A 25,288-nucleotide genomic window follows, 5' to 3' on the forward strand; every position below is an offset into this window, starting at 1 on the left:
CTGTTTCCAGTTCCAATTTCTACCCTGGACTCTCACCCCAATTTTAACTTCCTACTGGACCTGTCCACCTAGATGTCCACAGCATCTCAGGCTCATCATCTTCCCTCCTCTTTTGCCCCAGATTCAAACTTGTTTCTCCTCCTGATTTTCCTAGCTCTGGAATGGATCACTCCCTGTCTCGAGGTATAAAACTGTCTCTATCTTTTCACCCATTTTTACGTCCTCTATCCTTTTTCCATATTCACTCATTACTAAGTCCTCTCGATTCTTTCTCCATCTTCCACCTTAACTTCTTCATTCTCATTGTCACTACCTCATTACTCTAGTCCAGGGTTTTGTAATCAGTGTAAACTGGCCACCTTTCCTCAGTCCCTCCTTCTATGAAGTCACCTACTATTGCTGCCGTTTATAAAGCAGAGCTTGGATCAGATCACCTCTCTTCAAAACCTTCCACTGAAGTGGAAACATCTTTGCCTGGCGCACACAACCATCCGCAGTTGAGCTAAGCATGCCTTCCTAGCTTCCTTTCCCCACCTCCTTTTACCCACTCTACTTAATCTAACCCAGCTAGACTCCTTGCCACCTCCGTAACAGAGCCAGTGCCTCCTGCTTCTTTGTAATCTTCCTGGATTATTTTTTCCTCCTAATTTTCTCCTATCTACATTTGACCTATCATTTTAAATACCCCTACTTCTAAGGAATCTTCTCTGATCTCTTCATCCACAAGATTTTCTTCCTCTGGCTTCTTGTAATTTGCTATGTCATGGCAGTTATCACTTTCTGCCTTGTCTGATAGTTGTGTACATGTCTAATTTCCCATACTAGACTATGATCTAAAGGGCAAGAATTATGCCTTGTTCATCTGTATATTCTTCATGGCGCCAAATACAGTGCCTTGTACATAGCAGGCGTGAAATAAACATTTATTAAAGCAACAGTTCATTATTTTTTGAGATTTAAGTGCTGATAAAATCAGCATGTGCCTGGAGTGCCCCGTGAAAATGTTCATGGAGCTAATGTTTATGGGGACAGTCATCTTTGAGGAAACCTGCTCCTACTTTTCTCTAGAAATGAGCCATTACGGATGGCCATAGCTGTGCCATCCTAAATCCCAGGAATCAAAGCTGCGTTGGACTTCAGATGAGTTATCTAGAAGTATTTCTCAAATTGGCTATTATATCAGTTAAGATGTCTTGAGCCATAAGGAACAGGAAATCCAAATTCAGCTGAGTTACACGGAACACTTAATCTCACATAAGTCCTGGCTCTAGCACATCAGCTTGCTGTCAGCTAGCTCACTTCCTGGTTGTGAGGTGGTTGCCATGAATCCAGGTGCTACACAAAAACACCACCCAGTGGAAGAAGCAGGCCATCTCCTTTGTGTGTCTCAGAATTTTATTAGCCAGAAATCCTTTCCCAGAGGCCTCTCAGCAGTCCTCCCTTCATCCCTCCTTGGCTAGAAGTACCTCACTTGGCTGGCCGAAACCAGCAATGGCAAGGGAACTTGGACTAACCAAGCCCACGGTTGTGTGGCGGAAGGTGAGTTAGCTGAATAAAACCAGGGTCTTGCAGTAAGAGAGAATCAGTTGTGTTGGGGGTGAGTGACAGAGTGGGGAAGTGGCTTAGGGGAGGACAACCAACAACGGCTGCTCAAATACATAGCACATTGCATCTTAGAGGGAAGTAGGGATGGAGTTTTTAAGTAATAAAAACTACAGAGCAGAGGGATATGATAATTTGACAGATTTCATTCATGTTTCCATATTTATTAATTCCTATTTACAATTAAGTGAACAAACTGCTTCTCTTATAAATTACTTACCTCTTCACTGTGGCCAGTAAAAAAAGGGCATCTTTTATAAATGTGCAGTAATCTACAGTTTGTATCCAAAGGGTACCTACTTAAATGTCAACATTTTTTTTCCTTTAATGTAACTGTTTTCCAAATAAGTGGGGAGACAGACTTTGAGAAGATTTTCCAACATGTTAAACTGTTGAGACAGAAATCTCCATCAGTCATAAAAGAACTAGAAAATGCTAAGCAATATACCATGTAAGCTGTGACCCCCATTAATAATGTCACTTCTGGAATAATCCCTTTGTCTCAGAGTTTTGAAATCTTTAACACAGCTCTGGTTTAAATTTTGAAATCAGGTGGGAAAACACATTGTGAGCGGTGGACTTTAGTTGCATATTTGTGTCATCTGTTTTCACCAGTGTAGTGAGCCAACGTTTTTCTCTTGGTGTGATCAGTTCTTGTTGGGCATTGGTTCCAAAACATTGTTTTTCCTTAGGCTACATGCATTCAAAGTTGATGGAAATGCTTGATGTTTATATTACGTCATAAAATGCCTCAGACTTTATAAATCCCTTATCTAATCATGTATGTCAAAACACTGCAATAGACAAAAGATGCCATTATCTTGCTTTTTTCCCAGAATTCCATCCAAAGCACTGGATATAAAACCAATAGGACAGCTGGCCCTGCTCCTGTGGGGGAGCACATGGCTTCCCAGAGTATCCATTACCGTTTTGGGTTCTGGTAGAATTCAATCCTTTTGGGACCTTCTCTATAGAAATCAATTCTCTGTCTCATTTTCCCGTCTTTCACAGTTAGCTGTTCTTGTATTTTATCCTTTTTGTTCTCACACCCTTCCACTTTGCCAAACAAGACTGTTTTTCTTCTGATATTTGATTAAACTCCGAATGTAACTTGGCTTACAAACCAGCATCTCCATCCATCCGAATCCTGTCATAAGTGACAGCTTATTAGTCATAGGTATGCTGTCGTCACTTTACCAAGTCACATGTGATGCCTACACGGGCGCTTTCCTTGTTCTGCAGACTTGGGTCTGATTTCCCAGTATATTTCATGGGCCTTTTACAATTCCTTCACACAGAAGTGGCATGGCTGAATAATACGCCCAGTGTCAGCTGACCTGTAAGAATTTATTAGCTGAGGCCTGCATAATCAAAACTGCTCGAAATCCTTTCTGTATCATCAGAGTTGAAATGACTTTACCCTCTCTCTCTAAAACTTCTTATCTAAGGTGATTGGTCCTTTTTGACCTCGTATCAACAGATTTGGGTATTAGAAAGTCTTGTTTTTTATTCTATACTTTTTATTTTTTTAATTGTGGTAAATATATAGGGAAGAAAACATTTGCCATTTCAACAGTCTTTACATGTACAGTTCAGCGACATACATGTTCGTCATGTTGTTCAACCATCGCCATTCCCAATTAGAAAGTCTTGTTTTGATGAGTGCTGCCCCGAACACAGATCTGAGGAAGGTGCTATAAAACCAAAAGGTCAGAGTGTTTAATTTGCAAGTTAGGGAGCAATGCACACCATGATAAAAACAGCAGGGTGGTTCATATACCTGTAATAAACTCATGTTACAGTGATCAACACTTTAAAATGAACTAGCGGAAAGAGTGCATCAGGTGTCTACTATATAAACCACTTTATTGATTTTAATACATCTACAGTCTTATTTGGAAACCCTGATGGCATAGTGGGTAAGTGCTATGACTGTTAACCAAAAGGTTGGCATGTTCGGCTCCACCAGGCGCTCCTTGGAAAATCTATGGGGCAGTTCTACTCTGTCCTATAGGGTTGCTATGAGTCAGAATCAACTCGACGGCAATGGGTTTGGTTTTGGTTTATAGTCTTATTTAGTAAAGATATGAAAAACTCTTTATGCAAAGTAACTGAACAACTTCTTAGCTCTTCTCAGCTTCTTAAATAACCTCTAAAAGCAAATGTGTGTTTGATGCTTACCTGATGTATTTCTGGAACAGTGAAAGAAAAAATAAACCTAACAGCTAACACTGGCCAGGCATTTGCCATTTGGGAGGCCCTCTGCTATGCATCTCCTTCCCAAAACCCTGAGGGAAGTGCTGCTGGCAGGCCAGAGCCAGTGTTTGAAGCCAGGTCTGGCCCCAGAGCCCATGGGCAAAAACCACTGAGCCACGAGGCACATGCAGCAGGCTATTCCTGCGGCCTGAGGAGGGGGAAGGCTCCTTGTGCCCTGCTCAGCCTCTACTTATTTCCTTTCTTGGGCTTTCTAACAGACCAAGTGCACTGCTCCTTCAGCATACTGTCACTGCATGGTCTGTGCTAAGACATGTCAGTGGGGTGAGGACAAGGCTCAAGGAACACATACGAATACTGGGATGGTTCATTTTTGTATAAAGGTTTTGGTATTAAAACTCCCTGAATGAAAAGGTCTAATATTATGTTGCCATTAACGTTTACTAAAGTCTAACTATGGAAAATGAAATCCTGAGATCATGGAAAGCATAATGTCTTTTTAAGAATCTACAAAATTAAAATTCATTACTCAGTTCAATTGTGTTAGATTTTTTCCTGCTATGTGCTTAGAAGAGCAGAAGAAAAATGCATCCCTATTAAAAAAACTCATAAAAATTAAAATAGTTGTTTAAAGTCTTGAATTTTAAGATGATTTTTATTTACAAAGCAGGATATGTTTTACAAAAATTATTTTAAAAAATGGCTCTTAAAAATAGAAATACCTTCTCAGACTCTTGGGAACTACTTGTAAGCAACCAATGAGTTAGAACTCAGATGGTTTTCTGGTTTTTAAGAGTTGTTCAAGAAACGCTGACCACTGCTTTATGACTTCCAAAGAAATTACACAGCTACAAACTCTCTGGCAGAAAGGTCTTCGGTCAAGTTAGAGTCTGAAGTAGCAAGATCTTCTCATTAATGCAGAACCTGTGCAGGACCACCATCAAGTTCTCACCGCAGCGGGAAACCTGGCGCTCCATGGCCAGGCGGAAGTCCTCCTTCACGCCTTTGGTGATGCCCCGAGTGACCGTGTGGTGCCTGAGGTCAGTGACAGGGAAACAGACGAGACCAGGGGTTAGCACCAGCTTCAGGATCGGAAGACACTGTTACGCCGGTAGGATAAGACCTAATAAGTAAAGCCTGACTCATACCTAAGTATCAATAAGTAAAAAATAAAAGAAAAAGCCCTAACCAAACAAGCCCCTTGCTCACTCCTTTTCACAAAGACTTAAAACTAGAGAGATCTTTTCCACTCTATAAAAGGTTATTTTAAACATCCAAATTTTTGGTAAAATGCCACCTGCTTTGCTTTTGAATTCCTGAAGCTCTGGCGTTACACATCCCTGCTGCTGGTGCTTGCACAATTCAGTGACTCTGGGATGAGAGGGTCCAGCTCACACTGGCCATGAAGCCCTCATGTCCAGCCAGGCCAGCAGACTCTGCTGAGGCAGCAGCAGTGGGAGGGAAACCAGAATGAGCCAATCACAACCTGAGTTTCCTCCATGGCCCTGTGGCCACTGCTCTGTAAAAGGCTAGGGGCTTCTGCACAGCCGCCAGGGTTCCAGCATATCTCTCTCCCCAAAATGACACAACAGTGCAGCTCCTGTAAGTGCTGAGCCCATCCAGACTCACGTCTCTTTGAGAAAAAGCGGGGGAAGTTGGGGTTCCTGAGATAAGAATCTGGCATAGGTGGGAGGAGAGGCAGAATCCCGGAAAAGCAGGGTTGAGGCCTGCCAAGTTCCACTGATGGACCAGGTCTGGCCCAGGTGCTCAGAGGAGACCTGGACAATTGTGGAGGGGTCAGTGGCAGCACAAGCAAAGAGGTTTCTAATTATACCCCCAAAACTGAATTTTAGAAAAGGAAATAACCAATGAAATCTCGGAACACTTAAGACATGAAAATACAGAGAGGAAAAGAAAAATCTAGCAAAGATCAATGGGTTCAGTTAAGAGGAAAGAGGGTTGGTAATTTGGTAGATGTAGACAAAGAGAAGTCAACTCTATTCCCCACCGCTACTGCCTGACTTCCCTCAGACACAGGGACAATTGGTTTTATGCATTGGCCAAAATAAAACTGTTGCAAACACTCTAAAATGTTTCTGTTTTTAAAACTGTAGTACCATATAAACAAGTATAGCAAGAGTCAAAGCAAAAAGTTGCAACGCAACAAAAGAAAAAAAAAATCAGGCTTTTAGACTAGTGAAGACCTTCCAGGATCCTCTACCATGCCCACGGACATTTTTAAGAACTACATAGTAAAACAGCAGTGCCATGGGCAAATACAGTTCTCTGTGGACATTTCCAGTCAAGTCCAGCTGGTTAACTCAGTAATCAGGACACAGTGTCAGTGAGGCCAAGGCCATGGATCCCACTGGGAATGGGCATAGACCATTTTATGCTGCCCTGAGATGCTTCTCTTCTGGGTCCCAGACCGCAACCCCCAATTGCAGCTGACCTTCAGACCAACTGTAAGTTAGGCATCTGCAGACACTAAGCTAACGGGTATCTATGCATGGCTCAAAGCAACTTTTCCCCTTAATACTAGTTAAAAATATAATAAAATGTTAGAACTTGCTGATGGTGGTTCAATAGCATCATTTCCATATATAAGAGCAGCACAGCTCGATTATATTTCTATCAGTGCCTCTATCACCCACGGAGGTTTGGATGAAGAGACTTAGTTAGCTTTTGTGGTTTAAGAACAGGATAAACCCGCTAATAAATGTGCATTCAAACCTATCAAATATTTTCATTTCAGAAAGGCAGATTCTGAAAGCAAACAGTATCAGTGGCAGAAAAAAAAAAAAACTGTGCTAAAGCTTACTTAGACCAAAGAAATCTCAACACTGGTCACTAATATGAAAATCCAAAAAATGGACTTAACATAAGCTTCAATGTCCTTAAATATTTATGACTGAATGCCTTATGTTTTAGCAAGAGAATCATAGCTTAGCCCCTAATCTCGTGTGCACTTTAATACAGCTTTATATAACTTTCATTTCTTTTTTCCAGATCCATAATGATTTTTAAATTGAACACAAACACACTGGCAACTTATGGAAAAAAATAAGAAATGTTACAATATTACAACCAGATGGTTTGCCAAGGAATGCAGAACAAATTAAAAAATAAACAAAGCATGAGGAAGGGCACTGAGTAACAAAGAGCTGAAAACCATGGGCAGTAAAACATGTTGACAAAACAGCACACTATGAGCAGGTGTTTTCCACTTGGTACCTGTCAGCAGTCTGTATGCTGGGCTGAAGCACAGGTAAGAATTCCTGCTGCAGTAACCCCATGGGAGGGCTAGAAGGCCTTTAAAAAACAGCAAACAGCAGCATTCAAACACCCACACCGACTCACCCTGCACTGCAAAAACAACACCGCACAGAAAATGCAGAAGGCTGGAAGCCGACTATATAGAAACGCTTTCACCTCAACAAGCATTGGCTGCAGCTGTTTGAGGAGGGCGTGGAGAAGCACGCGGCCCCTCACCGCACCGCCGAGGGGGCACGTCTAGCGGTCCCGGTCCCCGAGCTCAGCCCGCTGGTGATGTGGTATAAAAGGCAACCAGTGAGGAGAGAGGCTGATGAAGTGCAATTGAATGGCAGAAGGAAAAAGGGTTAACATTTGAGAAGACGTGTTTTCAAATCCAGCCTCCTTCACTCTCCACCAATCCCAGGATATACCTGGTTACTTTTTGTAACTGTCTTTGACAGGATTTAAGCACCAAACTGCAGGGATTCTTCCAAGGGGGCTGAGGGGTTGGCAATGCTTTTGATACAAAAAGGTTGTTTGAATTTCAAAAAGTATTAGGAGATCTAGGTTATTTAAAAACAAAACAAAAAATGTGAATAGGAACAGATGGGGTGAAAGAGCCTGGGACCCATGGCTTTGTGGCATTCTGTAACCACATGGGTTGTGTTCTCAGTAGAGCAATCACCTCATAGAACATTCTCCATTCTCTTCAGAGCATATACAAGACAATGTTTTCCATTTTCACTCAGTCTAAAGCAGCTAAGATACTACAAATATCAGTATAGGAACATTTCTCTATTTTAAAACATGTAAGAGCAAAATGTCTAAGTAACAGTCAAGAGCTCATCCTTCTTTCTGGTGAGGCACCAGGTCCCCTCAGTGTTTGTACTGTACCTGCTTGCATCCCAGATGCCACAACTAGGACAGGCTCAACAAGCTTACCCAGGGCGAGAGCTGTGTACTGCTCACATCTCTGCCACTCAGCTGGAGGGCCACCCCAAAGGTCTGCAATGGCTTCAGAAAATTTGTTTGGAACCCGAAGGGAAAAGGAATATAGACAGTTTTATTCACGCTTCAAATCACACCTCAGTTACTAAGAGCTCTCTGTCTTAGGCAGTGTGCAGTTTAGGCATAAGTAACGTGAAATGCAGACTTCAAATTAACTTTGAGACTCACACAGTGAAGACTGAGCAGATTCCTATAAGGTCCAGCCCACTAGGTAACAATCCCTATTCCTGCTTCCAAACCAATGAAGCAGCAAGTTTCCTAGGAGGCTTAATGGTCTTCCACAGGAAGTTAGAAGAAATTAAGGGTTATATCAACCAAGGTGGAAGAGAATGGAATTCTCCCTTAAAGGTCTAGAAATGCATGATGTGTATCCCCACCTTACCCCAAATAGCCCTTTATGATGCTATTATATGGAAGTCCAACTCCCCTTTGCTTTAATTCCTTGTCCTAGGGATTGTCTGCATGTATCCATGCAACTGTTCAGCTCAACAAAAACAGTTTGGTAAAGGAAGAAAGGTTCAGCACAATGTAATTTGTGGTTCAAATGTTGATTTTGACAGTCTGTTCTCTCACCTTCCCACAACAGTTAAGCATTACCTAAGTAAAGTGAGAATCACCTGTAGGTTTACTTCCAAGTAGGCAGAGTTTGGTTCTACTGTGGCTGTCTGCCTATGTCTATACTATGATAATGTGTACAGTCAGCGGAAATGGGAATAAACTAAAAAGCTATTAAAGGTAAGTTTTATAACCAGCCTCACAACCTAGAAAAGAAACTGCAACACAAAAGTGATTACCCGGCTTCTACATCAGTAAGTAATCTTTATTCTCAGCACTGTTGGTATTTTTGAACCATGCAATTATTTTTCTTTTAGCTTTTATTCACAATCTTAGGGAAATAAGTGGAAATGGAAGATGAGTGTATCTAGTCCCTCTTGCCTAAGCAACCTAATGTATAAAGGTCTCATTTTCTTTTCTTTTCGAGAGAGAGAATTTATCCTTTTATTTTAAATGTTTAGAATACATAGTAGCACTTGCAAAATGAACAAAACCCCACTTAATCTTTCAATTTTTTTAGACAGGATTCTACAAGACTCTATTCTAGATAAACCCGTTAAACCAAACCCTTTGCTGTCGAATCGATTCCTACTCATAGTGACCCTGTAGGGCAGACTAGAACTGCCCTATAGGCTTTCCAAGGCTGTAATCTTTACGGAAGCAGACCGCCACATCTTTCTCCTGCAGAGCAGCTGGTGGGTTCGAACTGCTGGCCTTTTGGTCAGCAGCCAAGTGCTTAACCACTGCGCCACCAGGGTTCCTCTATTCTTGCTAAGAGCTAAAAATGTTTGCTATGTGCCAAATACCTAAGGTTATAGAAACCCGGAATAAATATTTCTTACTTTCCTCTCTCAACATTTCTAAGATTCTACAAAGACAGAACTAGATGTGGACTTTTACTTTCAACAACTGAAAACTCCTGTTTTCTACTCTACAACTGAGGGAAAAAGAAAAATGTTTTAAGTCTTAGTAACACTTTGTTCTAACTCAGGGTTCATTCTCTTGCTGTGACTCTAATACTGACTGACAGACACACTGAATATGCAGGAAGCAAAGGAGGAAGTATGAAAATAAAACTGCACTTGGCATTTACAGCAGAAAAGATATTACTCAAATTACAATGAGTATTAAAGGACAGAAGCAAGATTTATGAGTTATTTAAAAATCATAAATGGTCACTAACTTGGTATTCTCATCTGGGCTAAGATGCCATTTTGGTAACACCAGGTGGGCATGGGAGGCTATGAATGGGATCGAGCACTCCCACCACCGTTGAAGCAGGTGTTTTTCTTGGAGGCAACAGACATGGCTATTTTACTCTGTACTATGACTGCAATGAAGATTGCTTAAGACGGCCTCAACTAAATGTTTAAGAATGATTTTTCTTAATTAAAAGTACTCTATGTCTATCAGGAATTTATAGAATCAGTCTCTAAATTTTGGAAAGGAAACGATACCATGTATAAGACTCCAGTCTAGTGAAAAGTTTTGAAACTGACAGAAATACCCCAAGTTAAACAATGTTGAATCAAAAATGTAGTTAAGGAAATACAAGTTTTTCAAAAGGTACCCAGAACCGAATCTACTCTCAAAAACAGAGACCATGTCTGGACTCCTTTCTATTAAATTTTTGAAAGGTGTAGAAATCTACTTCCTACAAGTACACAGAAGGTGAGCATTCAGCAAAGAAGAGCAAAAGACAGGATGCTTACTTGATCAGCATTCCTTGATTGGGGAGTAATTCCAGATGAATTTTCCCACCTTCCTGAGTTCTTAAGTAGGCAAACTCCTCCAGCATGTCAATATCTGTAGGCCTGATTCAGGTTAACCACACGTGAAAACATGGTGCTCCTGTTCTCTCAGATGAGGAATTAGAGGCTCTGAGTAATTTACTAACTTGCCCACTGCCATTCAACTAACAATTGCAAAGTCAGTATTTGAACCCAGGTCTGATTCCAAAGTTATGATTCTTACACCAAACAAGGTACGTCACAAAGACAGTTCTTGACCTAAGATTTGCTAGTCTAAAGGACATTAGGACAACATGTTTCCTGTATATATAATAATTAAACAGCTTTTACATAATCATAAAAGCAAAATCTTTGTTTTCTTAAATAAGAAATGGAAGGGTTGTTTTGGGTTATAGAATATACAATTTATAAAAATAAACTGGCTATTTCTTTATATCTAGTATGCAAGGATGTTTAGATGCTTCAGGGGAAGAAGTTTCTGTGAACTCCCCAAATTTTATGCAAAACATTGATGACACATTCACATGCAAACTCTCAAAAGGTGTCTGTATCTCAGAAAAATGTTAGGAACGTCTTCTCTAGGCACTCGGACAAGGTTATTGGATTCCCTGCAACTCAGAAATAATATAACTAGATAAGCAACGGATATAAATACCCATACTGATGAGTAACCTTCAACTCAAAGGTCTTTCCCTGGTAAACAGTATGAAATAAAGCAATTACTGTGTCGGGCAGCATCTTCGGTGGGTACTCAGAAGGAGCTACGGCATGGTACTCTAACAACTGCTCCCAGGGGACAACTAATGTCCTGGGAGAGGCCACAGTAGGCACTCTTTTGACAGATGAAGGCTAATGAACTAGTATATTCTATGGCTAACCCAGCCATTCTGGGCCTGCTGGGAACCTGTAGGCTATTACTTCAGGGCACTGGGGTACCTTCCTAGAAGTCGGCTGGAAATAAAGTGGTACAAGATTGTTAATATTCCTCATTTCTTGAATTATCCTCTCTGAAGCTTCTCATGACTTTCACAAGACAAGATACCACAGCCACATCCTTCATCGCTATTCCTTCTCTTTTCTCCCAAAAGGGGCTCATGAGTACATAATAAGTAAACAGTCAATACCATTACTTCTACCTAGAATGGTTCATTCATTTTTGTATCATGCATTCATTTTAAAAATGCAGAATTTGTTATGCTTGAACAAGAAAAAAGGATACTTGTAACATAATTAAAAAAATTCTCGTATTGGAAATTTCCTTGTTGGCAAATCTTATTGACAGCTTTCAAGAAAAGATTCTCTCCCCGTGGCCACTCGTGCTGAAGTAATACGATCACATGACCCAATGCCATGTCATCCCTGTTGTCCGTGAAAGCTCTAAGCTGCAAGACAAGGATTTATGCAAGACACAGAAGGAAAAGGAAATCACAGGGTAATTTAAAATAAAGCAAATATCACTTCCTAAAAAATGCTGCTACGTGAAAATGTGTGATAAAGGTCATTTGAGTAAGGAGAAAACAATGCGAAAAACAAAATCGCTACTTAAACATCACAACTGCCTTCTAAGGAGGGTGGATCCTAATAGAAAAAGCCTTGGGATCTCTTGGGACTGTGACAGAGGCTGGCAGTGTATTTAGATGAGAATGTTGATGGAAGTTGGCGATAACGTGGGTGGGCCTGAAGCTTTTGAATTTGAGAATAAGGGCTAAAGAAAGGTGAGCAGTTCTGTATAACAGGGAAGAATTTGGAGATTTCTTTTACAGGGGTAGGGGTGGAGGGTGGACAAGGGGCCACCTAGGAGAGAAGGGTTTGAGGAGAACGTGGGATTGGGGAGAAAGAAAGGCAGTGAGCAACGAGGCAGGAAGCTGGAGTATGAACTTGAGAAACGGCCAAAGGACTTTTTGTTTAAATGATCAGTTATGTCTAAAATCACACTTTAAATGGTTTCCATTGCCCCAAGAGATTCTGACGAGTTCAGTGTGGGAATTAATGCACTAAACTGGAAACCCAATACGGCTGCTCTCTTGTTCATAAACCTCCACGTAACAATGAGGCATCTCTGCTACAAGGCTCCCTCTTCCTGCAGCCAACGACCCTGATGCTCTTTCAGTACTCCTAGAGCTTTCCCAACTCTGTTGGGCCTGTGCTGGTGTTTATCCTAACGCCTAAAAGGCTTTCACCCATCATATCTTTATGATAATAAACTAACCGTCTCTCTATGAACCCAACAGCATTTGTATTACCTTCTTCTGGTAGCTAATAGATTCTGACTTGCATATTAATTCATAAAATATTTACTGAACACTACTATGGGCAAGGTTATTTGCATTTTTGCCACACTATTATAGGGTCGCTATGAGTCAGAATGACTCAGTGGCTACGAGTTTTGGTTTTATTATTTGTAAACTTCTTGAGGATGGGGATAATTTCCTATTTATCTTTGCCTAATATAGTTGTTATTTAGTAAACATTTATTAATTCCTAGCCAATATGCCTTTACCACTATACCAGCCTGCCTTTTAAAAGTACTAAACTACCATTCCCTCACAGGGCTCTCAATTCAAGTCATCCAAGATTATCAGAACATTTTTTCAAATTAAAATTTTTTCAGACTAATCAACTTAAACCTTACCTTAAAACAGGCCAGCATTAAATGCAGGCAATATGGCATAATAGCCTTACTGGTACAAGGCAGAAGCTTCAGATCCGAACCTAACAAAAATCCACAAAATGCATGTTGTTATCAAAGAAAACAACTTTGAAAAGCAAATGTTTACGATGTTTTAAAAAAAAAAAAGATAAGCAACAGTCACACGATTTCCAATATAATTAAACTATGATTATATTTAGTGATGGTGAAATTGGTTTTTGATGGTCTCTGGGTTTCACTCATCAATAGTCTTCTCTAAACTTGCTTAAATATCTTTTATTATAAAATATTTCAAACATATAGAAAACTCTATAGAGAGAATATTATAAACACAAGTGTGCTCACCACCCTGCTTTATAAAATCTTAACATTTTGCTTCAATTTTCGAACATGCTAACATAGATTATCACAAATTCAGTCGAAGCCTCTTACATATCCTTCCCTGATTCTATTCTCTTCCACCCTTCCTAGAGGTAAACATTATTTCAAATGTGGTGTTTATCATTGCTATGCATACTGCATACTTGTACGACATAAGTATGTATCCACAAACAACACAGAAGAAATGTTTTGTATGTTTTTAGTCTACTTTATAAATGGTGTCATACTATGTGTATCCTTCTGTAAGATGTTTTCACTCAAACTCACGTGTTTCAGGTTTATCTATACTTAATCATACAGTTCATAGATTTTCCCCTGTTATATACAGATGGTTCTCATTATTTGTGGATTCTATTGCCAAGCTGGCTATTCGCTAAAACCTCTCAAGGCACTTTTGCCATCATTCGTAGACATGGGCATGCCCAGAGTGGTGAAAAAGCCCCAGCCAGGAGGTCAAACAAGGCTGTTCTGTATTCACTAATTCAGTACTCTTGGGGACTTTATAGAATGTAACCATCATGAATGACGAGAATCAACATTGTAGTATTCTGTTGTTTACGTATACTGGTTTATGATAGACATTGATACTTCCAATTTTTCACTATCACAAACAATGCTGAAATAAACATTCTTTTATATATTTTCTTAGGCACTTGTGAAAAAAACTTTTTTAAACAATGGCTTTCAACCAAGATCCCAATCTTTTCCTGTATGGTACACGCTCTTTATATCTTAAATCCTCCTCTACCAGGAGGGCAAGAAGTAGTAGAAAATAAATATATTTTTACATGGGAGCCTTGTACACATATACTTACACTTGTTCATATATCAGAAACAAAAGGCACTAATTAAAAAAAAAATTATATTCTATTTCATTAAAGAAGAAAATTTCTGGTTGAAACTCATGAGCCAGAGAGTGAGAAACCAGTTTGAAAAGCACTGATCTGAGGTATATAACTAGAAGATAAGGTTGATAAAGTAGGCAAAGACATGTTCAAACTGTTAACGCCAAATTGGTTTCCGAAGTGGCTGTACAAATTTTCATACCTTCCAAAAGATACATATGAGTACTTCACATCCTAACTCATACTCAGTATTGTCACTGATTTTTGCCATTCTGATGTATGTGTGTATGCATGTATGTACTTATTTAACTTTTTATTATGGAAAATTTCCAACATATACAAAGCAAACAGAATAGTATAATGAACTCCCAAGTGCTCTTCGAAGAGTTTCAATAAATATCAAAACTCTTCTAGACCATTTGTGAAGACATTTTTTTTTTCCTTCCAAAGCTTTCCCAATTTAGTCTATGGTCCGTTTCAATTTTTTTTTTGTTGACCTCATAACATGAATTGGGAAGTATGGTAAAATGAGTTCCTTTATGTGGTCTTTTGTCTTGGGTCTTCAGAAAAACAGCTTGAGAGATTTACCCCTAAGCCCTGAGGAGTTACTGCCCTCATTTTCTACTCCACAGGGTCTGTTACTTTTGTCCAGGCTAACTGACATTTCCTGGGTAAGCTGTAAACAACTTGATGGCTTAATATGTTTTGTCTGGCCCTGGGCTGCAGCCTGCCCTGTGATTGGTCTATTTTACACACCTTGCAGGGACTGGTCAAAATACTTATGCAAATGAAGTGACTATAGCCTACTATGCAAATAAAGTTATGATCTACTGAGAAGGGATTGGTCAGTTCGTGGCCTGGTGGGAGGGCCATGCTTTGAAACTGATCAGGAGTTTGCTTATAAATGCAGCCAACCACAGAGGTTGGCAGACAGAAAGGAAGAAGCGGCAAAAAGGAAAAAAGGCAAGAAGAGAGAAGAAGCAGAGAGGAGGCAAGGAACCTTCTAAAGGAGCTGTAACACAGGTCAAGGGCTGTAACACTGAAGTTGGTGAGGAGCCTGGAAGAGGCCCTGCAACAGAACCAGCAGCAACAGGCCTGGAAGGGGCCTTACCGCAGAGTCGGTGGTGATAGCAGAAACCTGCTGCTGGGAATGCAGCTAAGAGAGCCGAACAAAACTGCTCCACTGGCTGTGAGCTGGGCCAGTGAGCAGTGAAGGGGCCAATGGCAGGGAGGCTAGAGGCTGAGAGGCCTGTCCTGAGACGGCCGAGAGGAGGCCTGACCTGAGGGAGGTGAAGACAAGCCTGTCCTGAGGGGGCTGAGAGGAAGCCTGCATGACTGAGAGATAGAAGGGCCTGCTTGGTTGCACAGCTGAGAGGAGAGAGCTGTCCTGCACTGAAGAAGGGAGGGATGTGCTTTCCACTTCTGGGGAACCTTCCAGACTTCGCCTACATGCTTCCTGATCCTGACCACGAGCTGTAGCCTGTTGATCCTTATCCTTAATTATACCGTTACTTCCTTAACAGACCACTTAACTGTAAGTACGGTCTGTGAGTTCTGTGTGGCCATTACAAACGATTATTGAACCCAGCAGAGAAGTAGAGAGTGCCATGGGAAGGGTGGCTAGTGTCAGAAATAGAAAAGAAGCTACGGAGTGGAGGTATGTCTGACCTCCACCTCATAGGAATTAGCTTTGTGCTGATGGTGATTCTCTCTTCTCCTCCTGAAGTTAGAGGAGTTCAGGTACTATTACTATAGTTATAGAGGAAGTATTCCTTCCACCTCTATTTTTCAAAAGAATTTATATACGGTTGTTATTTCTTCCTTAAATGTTTGATAGAATTCACCAGTAAAGTCATTTGGGCCTAGAGTTTTCCTTGTGGGGAAGTTTTGATAATAAATTCATTTTCTTTGATAGATACAGGAACATTTAGATTTTCTATTTAATTTTGCATCAGTTTTGGTAAGTTGTGTTTTTCAAGGAATTTTTCCATTTCATCTAAGTTGTTTAACCTATTGGCATAAAGTTATTCATAATTTATTCTCCTATTGTCCTTTTGATTTCAGCAGGATCTAGAATGACATCCCCTCTTTCATTCCTGATATTGGTAATTCGTGTTTACTCTCTTCTCGATCAATCTTTAATCTATTAATCTTTTCAAAGAACCAACTTTCAGTTTTTATTAATTTTCCCTATTTTGTGTTTCTTTTCATCAATTTCTGCTCTTATCTTTATTTCTTGCCTTCTACTTTCTTGTGGTTTTTTCTAACTTTTAAGGTGAAAACTTAAAGCACTGATAGTGAGCCTTCTTCCTTCTTTTATAAGAGTTTCAAACTATAAATTTATGTAGCTTTTCAAGCAATGTGCAACTTGAGGTGGAGCCCAAAATGGCCTGAAAGGGAAATACACTAAAAGATACTTTTTTATTTAATTACCTAAAAGTTTTCCTAGAACTGGTAAAGATAGAAAAAGGAGTTCACTGATAATCTTCACAGAGATAACAAACTCAGGAAATGAAGAGAACTTCAGAAGAAACACAGATTTATAGCTGCTTATAAAATTACAGCCAAGAAAAAACTTGGCAAAGGATTAACTTTTTATACAATTTATCAAGCCCTGCAGATCACAACAGGATTATCTTATCTGGAACTGTAAAATATTTCCCAGCCTTGGGTCCCAAAACGATTTGTACAAAATAAAAATAAAACATGTCACTGTACCTTTCCTAAATTTGGGCTTTACTTTTGATGGTTCTTCCTGTGATTTGCCTCCATCTTGAATGGGGAGTACCATGTAGCACATCAGATCAAGGACTTTTTCACACATCATCTAAAGAAGATAAGATTAAAAGGAACTAACTTGAAGTTCTTCTGAAACTGAAATCAAATTAAACATAACACTGCAACATATAAATGCAACAGAAATATTGGGCAACATCTGTACATGGAGATCTGCAGCTCTGCCTCAAGATTATACACTTTTTAATGTGATTATTACTGTTTACTCAACAGTGAATGCAGAAAAAGTAACGGTCAGATTAAATCTATACTAGCCATTTCAGGGAATAATAATACCCCCCTCCCTTTTTTTGCTGTTAAAAGACCAAAAGACCAAAACTTAAAAACTAATCAAGTAATTAATCAAGGACTAAACTTCTACCAAGGTGTTTTAACAGTATTAATGGCATCCCAAAGAAGTATGTCTCTGCCTTAAAGACATTTACTAACTCACTGAAAATAACAATGAACAAGGTAAGGATGAAACTGTATGATGGAGACCACAATTTAAAGTGAAGGAGAAATACACACACAGGCTAAACCAGCAAGGAAAGCTTCAGGCAGGAAGGTTCCCCTGATCTAAGCCTTTAAAGACGGGAAGGATTTGGAATGTAAAAAGGAGAAAAGACGGCTTCTCAAGCAGGAGAGGAAGATGTGGGGAAGGACCGTGTACTGGTGTTAGGTGACTGACTTGAGGAAAAGGAGGGTTCAGTTTCGGAAATAACAGAGATATGAAACTAGACAGATGCAGTGCTGGTGGATTAGAGGAGGCCGCAGATGCCACACTGAGCAGACTGGTTTTGATCCACAGAAAGTAAGGCATTGCTGCTCGACTTCTGTCTACCTGTTCAAATCCTAATAAGAAGAAGACTCCATTCAGCGAGCATTTTCTGTATGTCAGATACAACCCTCTTATTATTCTCGTTTTACAGATGAGGAAGCAGTCTTAAAGCTGTGTTTCCCAACCGTTTTCATGTCTTGGCACAGCAGGGTAAGAGAAGACACTACTCAGAGTTGGCAGCAACCAACCCTGGGAGATCTAGCTGCCCTCGGCGACAGCTGACTGCCCCAAGGGCTGAAGGCGCTCATATCTTGGCACGCCTGGAATCTATCCAAAGCCACAGGGTTGTGAAGCCCTAGCTTAGAGAGACTGGCAGCTTACTAGTTAAGAACTTGAACTCTGGAGTCAGATAATCCTAGTTAATAATTGATTAGCTAGAGTAAGGCAACCATGACTTGAAAGTTTTGTGTCTAAGGGCTGGGGAACTACAGAAACCCACACCTGCACATGGTGAGCCACAGCTGAATATGCAGGAGTCAATCAGGTAAGGCACTACAGATGCAGAGCTAACAGTGCTCAGCTCAGAGCGGGTTAACTGAAGCCCTCAAAGAGAATCAGTTTGCCTAGCTCAATTAAGTTTGAGTTTAATTTACATTCCTCACTACAGTGAAGAACAGAAGTGCCCCATATAGCTTCTAAGTTTACATGACCTACGTAGATCTGTGCAGGTGAAGATGCACCCTTTTTTTCAGTTCTCAGAATGACTTAACTGAAACTTAGAATTACAAGGTATCTTATAATTACACAAATGATGGTGGAAAAGTGTTTTCAATTTTAAATGCACATATTGTATATATTCTCCAACTGTTTCTTTCTAAAAATCATCATGGCAAATTATATAGAGAGATGAGAAAAAAATCATAGTTTGTGTGTTAAGTTGTGGTCTTGAATTTATATAGCACCTATATACATATAAAGTGTGTATCATTTTAATTGATTTCAAATGCGTATTAAGTAGCCACTCCGTGCAAATGACCTGCCAGATGCTGTGAGGGATTCACACCTGTAGTAGGAGAGGCTCACAATCTCATGCAGGAAAAAGACCCGTATATAAATCTTTTTCTGCAGCATCCCTATGAGGTAGTATCACCATTTACAGAGGGAGAATCTGAGGTTTAGGTAAGTTAAGTGTAACACCTCCTCCCTTTCCCACTGAGTACTGGCCTCTTCTTTCTAAGTACAAGAAAACTGATTCCACTTTAAGGGAATTACAGGCAAGAAAGTAAAAAAAAGACCATCCTCCAACAAAATGGCACAAGGGCCAGGAAATTTGAAGAGTATTGAAACTTAATTTCAGGAAAGCTATAGTAAAGAGAAAATAAAGTAAAACAAAATCATCGTGATTGTCATTAGTAGATTAGATGACTAGATCTAAGGAGACAGATCAAAATTTCAAATAAACATGTATTGAATTAAAAAGCCATTCTAGGAAAAGGAGAAAGCCCCCAGAGCAGCCAAGCAGCCAAGGGCACCTGAAGTTCCTGTGCACGGCCCACAGTAGTACTTACCCTGTACTCCCCAAGAGCAAAGTGGCAAGTTGCTAGCTGGATAAGTGCTCTCTGGTGCTCCAGGGTCCCCTGTCCAGTGATCTGTGGCTGAGGGAGTGATCCTTGGAGAGCTGCTAAATGATGCAGGCTGGCGATGGCCTTTTTATACTGACCCTTAGAAAGACATAACAGCAAGAAGGGAAAAAAAACATAGCCAGAGGTAACTAAGCAACTAGCAAGCAACTACACATAAGATACGGTTACTTGATCACCTGAGGAGGAAAAAAAAGATTTAGGAACAGAATTAAACTGACTAATTAAAGCTAGATGGAGGTTCTAGATCCCATTTTCTAATATGGTCTTCACTCTCAAGACTAAACAAAATAACATAAGACCTTTGATAAAGTACATTTTGGATAAACCATTTCTTTAGAAATATTTTACTACTAACACGACTTCTATGAAGGATGTAAACAGCAACCTGCCCATTTTAACAATGAAGTTGGAAACTATCTCAGTAACTATCTGCTCTCTCCATTCTAGATATAAGGAGCTCAAGTACAGTACGGCAAGGCAGAATCCACCAGAGAGAGGAGGAAGAGTAAGAAGCACTCACCTTTTAATGAAAAGTGAAAAATCTTACTTTTACAGAGGGCTGTGACTGGACAAACCAAAAGTAGCATAGAAAATGCAGCCTTGTCATTTTGAAGTTATTTTCAGATGGTAGTGGACCATAACCCCTCAGCCACTGAAAACAACCTTTCTAAACAAGCATGGATTAGTCCACAGGGAGAACACGGCACATCCTGCATATTAAATTTAGTTCACAACAATAATCATTCTGATACAGGTATTTGAGATACGTATTATTTTACCTGATAGATGATCATATCAGTGAGGAAGATTCTTAACCAAAGCCAAGTATCTGTCTTCCATGCCAAACAAATTCTTGTAAATTCTGAGTGAGAATTCAAAAACGAATTTACCAAAAAAAAAATGTAACACAGAAACACAAAGCAAAATTAACAAACCCAGCAAGAGAGAACAGTCAAGACAGAAAATTACCAAGAAATGTATAGTAACTTTATACTCTGATTTCTAAAACAATGTTCTAGAAATTCTATTAGAAAGTAAAGTTAGAACATAACACTTGTCAGTAATACACAAATAATATTTTTATTAGGCACCAACATTTACTAAGCACCATATGCCAACAACTGTTCAAAGTGCTTTTCATGTATTCCCTTCTTTATCTTTTAAAATACTTTGCATTTCCCAGAATAAGATTCTATCTTACTTTCACCCAGTTAAATAACTGGGGGACACTAAGACCAAACAATTTCCCTCAAACTCCATTATAATATGCCCTCAGAATAGGAGCAAAGGGTTACTTGAATCTTAATAACTGATTAGGTATCCTGCTCAAAAAAGAATTCTATAAAATGTGTGAACTATTGTAATCAATTAAATTAGCCATCAGTGACTTGACATTTCAAGGAGCATAGTAGTATTTTAAGAATGATTTTATATGTAAAAATTAAACAGCACCAATATAACAAGCACATTCTTACCCTTGTCAAGGAATTCTAGGGAATAGAGCAACTCCCAGCTCTCCCTGGCCAATTTAAAGCTTTCTAACACTTCAATTGAGTTAGTAAGCTCTGCTTTATTGACTACAATGTGACGATTCCTTCCTTTTGCAGAACAGTCTTCGTCGTCTGAACTCTGCTTGTGTGAAAAACACAATTAACTCAAAGTTATAAATAGAGTCATATACTGGAAAAGTATTATGTTTATTGCTGCCAATTCTGATGATTAATATCAGAGCATACTATTATGAGTATAATACAATTTTTCTGAATTTAAAAATTTAGCTTTGAAAATTAATACAAAATTTTAATCTTTTCATGCTCACACATTCAATGTTTTAAAACTTTTTATTGTGGTAAAATATATATTACACACATTTTGCCATTTTAATTATTTTTAAGTGTACAACTCGGTGACATTACATTCACAATGCTGTGCAACCTCACACATTCAATTTTTACTTTTAAAGTTTATTTTTTTCTTACAATAAATTCTCAGCTTATGTTGGCTTAAAAGCAAAGCCATGCAGATAAATTTTCTAATAATTTAAAACCATATCAATTTTATAAAAGATGAAAATCAGATTTTTACACCGAGAGATACAGCTTAAGTTGCATCTGTTTTATCGTTTACCTTTTCCAATATGTAGTATTATTCAATTTACTTCCAAGTAATGGTATGTCATGTAGTGGTATAAAATTAAAGCCTGAGATCCCTCAGAAATAATCCTGGAGAAAAGACTTACTTGTCTTTTGTTCACTGTACATTACTCCTTTCCAATGGAAACCCCTCTTTTTAGTTCTGCTTCCCATCAATGCAAGGTGTCCATTCAGGAATTACGCTGGTCTCCAATTATCTAGTAACATCCTATGTATTTTACAATAAAGAGTTCTACTCTTGCTCTTCACCTCAAGTAATATAAATGGGAGACAGAGGAAAACTATGAAGAAAAGACAGGGCTGCAGACAGGCACATTTCTCACCATGCCCAAGGTCCAGTAAAATCACTCAAGGGCTGAAAGTGAGGGGAGAACGGTGACTGAGAGTAGGGGAGAAGAGGAGACAAAAAGTGGGTGAGGTTCCTGGTTCTCTTTGGGCATTTCAACTACAGCAGAGGTCGGCATGACCTACAGGCCAAACCCAGCCTTGTTTTTATAAATAAAGTTTTATTGGAACACAGCCACATCATTTGTTTATGTATTGTCAGTGGCTGTTTTCACACTGTAACAACAGAGTTGAGTATGGCCTGCAAAGCCTAAAATATTTATTATCTGGCACTTCATGGAAAAAGTTTGCTGACTCCTGAACTAGATAGAGTATCTATACTTTCGTGTAACACATTGGGCCTCCACTATAGATTTTCTTCAAAGAAAGGGTTCCTCTGCTTAAAAAAAAGTTTGAAAATCACTGCCCTGCACGAGCTTGCTGCCTGGCCATATTAGATGGTTATATTAGATTGCCACAATGTGATGGCTCCTCACATACTCTGGCCTGTTGCATCTTTGTGCAAACTGTTCCTTCTCAACAAAATCTACCTACCAATTCCAACTGACAAAACCGTTTACATCCTTCAAGGCTGATTTCAAATGCTGCCCTCCTTCATAAAACTTTTCCTGTATCTCCCTGTGGGTTGTAATTACTTCCTACCCTGAACACCTTGCCACTTCCCATTCTGAGGCCAGTATCCACCACAGTGTCCGGCTTAGACTTTCCATGCAGTTTTGTTTTTGTTTTTTGAATGTCAAATGGCCGCTGGGGGGACAAAATGCCTCCAGTTGAGAACCTCTGAGATATACAGTAATTACATTTTATAATTACAAAACCTAAGCTTTATCATTTTAGCTCCATAGCTGTATGTAACAAAGATTCATCTCTAACAAATCACAAACATATAATCTTTGAATAATTGTATCTGAAAGAATGAAAGGATTACCATGGTTTTCTCTCTTCCCTCAGCCAGTTTCCTCTTTTTATGTATGTGTTTATTACGATCGATTTCTATATCACCATACACATTTGACACATCCTCAAGAAGAACAAGTGGAATTTGGCTCTGGGCATTAGGACCTATGGATGGGGGGGAAAACACCAAATATTCAAAAAATCAGCAAGGAAGAGAATACTTAATACCAGGAGGAAGTTTACTAAACTGTCACTTGAAAATATGGGTCATTACAAATATATTCTGTTTGATCCCAATTAGGTAAACAAACAAATATATATGCATAAAAAAAAGACTATGGATAGACACTAAACTGATAATGGTGGGTTATGAGTGATATTTCCTTCTTTGTATTTGTTCTTACATATCTGCAAATATTACACAATAAATACGAATCATCAAATTATCAAAAAAGGAAGACTACAAAATTCTATGTATATTATGGTTACAATTCCAAACAAAATCTAAACATATGAAAGGCTATAAGGCAATTTATAAAAATGTGAACTGTGTTATACTAAAAGGATTGTGGGTGATATTACCATCATATTTCTAGTTTTCAAACTTTCTGGCATACATACATAGATTATTAAAATTTTTTTTGCCTACTGTGAAATCTACTTCAACACTTTGCTATGCCTGTTGCTTTTTCAAAACAGAGGCATTTAATATCTGTATTTAGTTTCACAGTACTACTACATCCTTTGATACAGAGATTTTTAATGCAAATGTACTTACATAAAAACCACCAAAAAAAAAAAAAGGCACCATTCTGCAGTTAGTTGGATCCCAGATCAATGGTTAAATAAACATTTAAATTCTCCTCATCATCTCCACTGAGGCTACCTTAAAAATTTAGGGGTACCTTTAAAACTCTTAAACCAACCTTGGAACAGAGATGGCTGTATGCTGTTGACATACTGGAATGCATTCTTAAAGAAGACCAACATAGTGGAATAAACTACTTGGTTTTTATATTTTGCATGAGTTTCATTATCAAAGTTGTTCATGTATCTGCAGAGATCCTTCATTCTATGCAAAATATCACCATAGCTTCTGAAAGATGAAGGATGATAAAGCTTACTCAATTACTCTGGGCTTCTCAGCAAAAGGTCTAAAAAAAGCACTGATAAAACCATTACCAATAAAACCACTATTTTTACCAAATGTAGCTCTAAACCCATTGCCATAGAGTTGATTCTGAATCATAGCGACCCTATGGGACAGAGCAGAACTGCCCTATAGGGTTTTCAAGAACAGCTGGTGGATTCGAACTGCCGACTCTTTGGTTAGCAGCACAGCTCTTAACCACTGCACCACTAGGCATGTAAAATTATTCATTGTTGCATACCAGTTGCCACTGAGTTGATACCAACTCATGGTGACCCCATGTGTTGCAGAGTAGAACTGTGCTCCATGGGATTTTCATGGCCATGATCTTTCAGAAGTAGATCACCAGGTCTTTCTTCCAAGGAGCCTCTGAGTATTAGAACCACCAACCTTCCAGTTAGTAGCTGAGCGTTTAACCATTTGTGCCACCCAGGGACTCTTACTGTCTGCATATAAATGGCAAATTTCCCCTTCTGAATTAGGGCTGTGATCAGAGCAAGAAATCAGGACACAAACATGCCAAGTAGCTTCTCTTTCCTCTAAATGCCAAGGAGAGCCTCAAACTCTACATCATCTTAAGAGTTCATACTTCAGTTAGGAATCGTTTAATAAAATGGAAAACCACTTCAATGTCCTTTGCATAAATTCCAAGTGTTAACAGAATCTGCCCAAAGAGAAGCATACCTATACATTACATGCTTTTTAAAAAAGTGTTTTTGTTTTTCACAAGGATTTTGAGATTATGCAATCCAAAGATGTAATAGGCGGTTTTAGAAATAATTTTTTTTTTTTACCGTCTTCCTTTATCCATCTGCCATTCACATCTCATTCCAACAACATTTAAAATCTTAAACAACCTCTCCCAAGGGTCCACAATCTGGGATGATTTTTCAGTCAGTCCTTCTATGACATACTTCTGAGAGCTACGTTTGCTAGGTGACATTAAATCAGATGTATCTTGGGTACCTACGATGTGAGAAAAAAGCAGCCTACAATTAACATTACTATTTATTATTTATGTAGTACTTGATAGACAAAGACTAACGTCTGATTCTCCATTCAAAAAACAAGAGCACAGAATCCAACAGGCTGTATGTTTTGTTCAGGGATGCACACCTGGCCATTGGTGTGAGGAAATGAATTTTGAACTGTGGTACATGTATGAAGTTCAGTGCACTGAAGTTACAGTTCAGCAAAGTAGACTGTACTTCAGTTAAAGAGTTGAGCTGGTTCCAGAAAAGTCTCATCTCTTAACTGCAGTCTTATTTTCTAGGTATCGTATT

At 39.1% G+C, this 25,288-nt stretch overlaps 1 protein-coding gene across 2 annotated transcripts; it reads right to left on the reverse strand.

The window, feature by feature from the left end:
* Positions 1-4,435: 4,435 nt before the first annotated feature.
* INTS10 (integrator complex subunit 10) lies at positions 4,436-25,254 on the reverse strand. 2 transcript variants are annotated; one of them, XM_023736665.1, is made up of 12 exons: positions 24,800-25,254; positions 23,782-23,951; positions 22,887-23,020; positions 20,936-21,089; positions 20,240-20,322; positions 19,386-19,538; positions 16,980-17,088; positions 13,018-13,097; positions 11,605-11,767; positions 10,347-10,440; positions 7,051-7,128; positions 4,436-4,851 (listed from the first exon to the last, which is right to left on the reverse strand). In XM_023736665.1, the coding sequence occupies exons 1-12, from the start codon at positions 24,946-24,948 to the stop codon at positions 4,695-4,697; spliced, it is 1,524 nt and encodes a 507-aa protein (XP_023592433.1). In that variant the 5' UTR covers positions 24,949-25,254; the 3' UTR covers positions 4,436-4,694. The 2 variants fall into 2 exon arrangements, with proteins under 2 accessions (XP_023592433.1, XP_023592432.1); XM_023736664.1 differs by lacking the exon at positions 7,051-7,128 and having other exon boundaries at positions 4,455-4,851; positions 24,800-25,248.
* Between the last annotated feature and the right edge of the window lie 34 nt (positions 25,255-25,288).

The sequence above is a fragment of the Trichechus manatus genome, unplaced genomic scaffold (assembly GCF_000243295.1).
Source record: "Trichechus manatus latirostris isolate Lorelei unplaced genomic scaffold, TriManLat1.0 scaffold00090, whole genome shotgun sequence".
Classification (NCBI taxonomy): domain Eukaryota; kingdom Metazoa; phylum Chordata; class Mammalia; order Sirenia; family Trichechidae; genus Trichechus; species Trichechus manatus.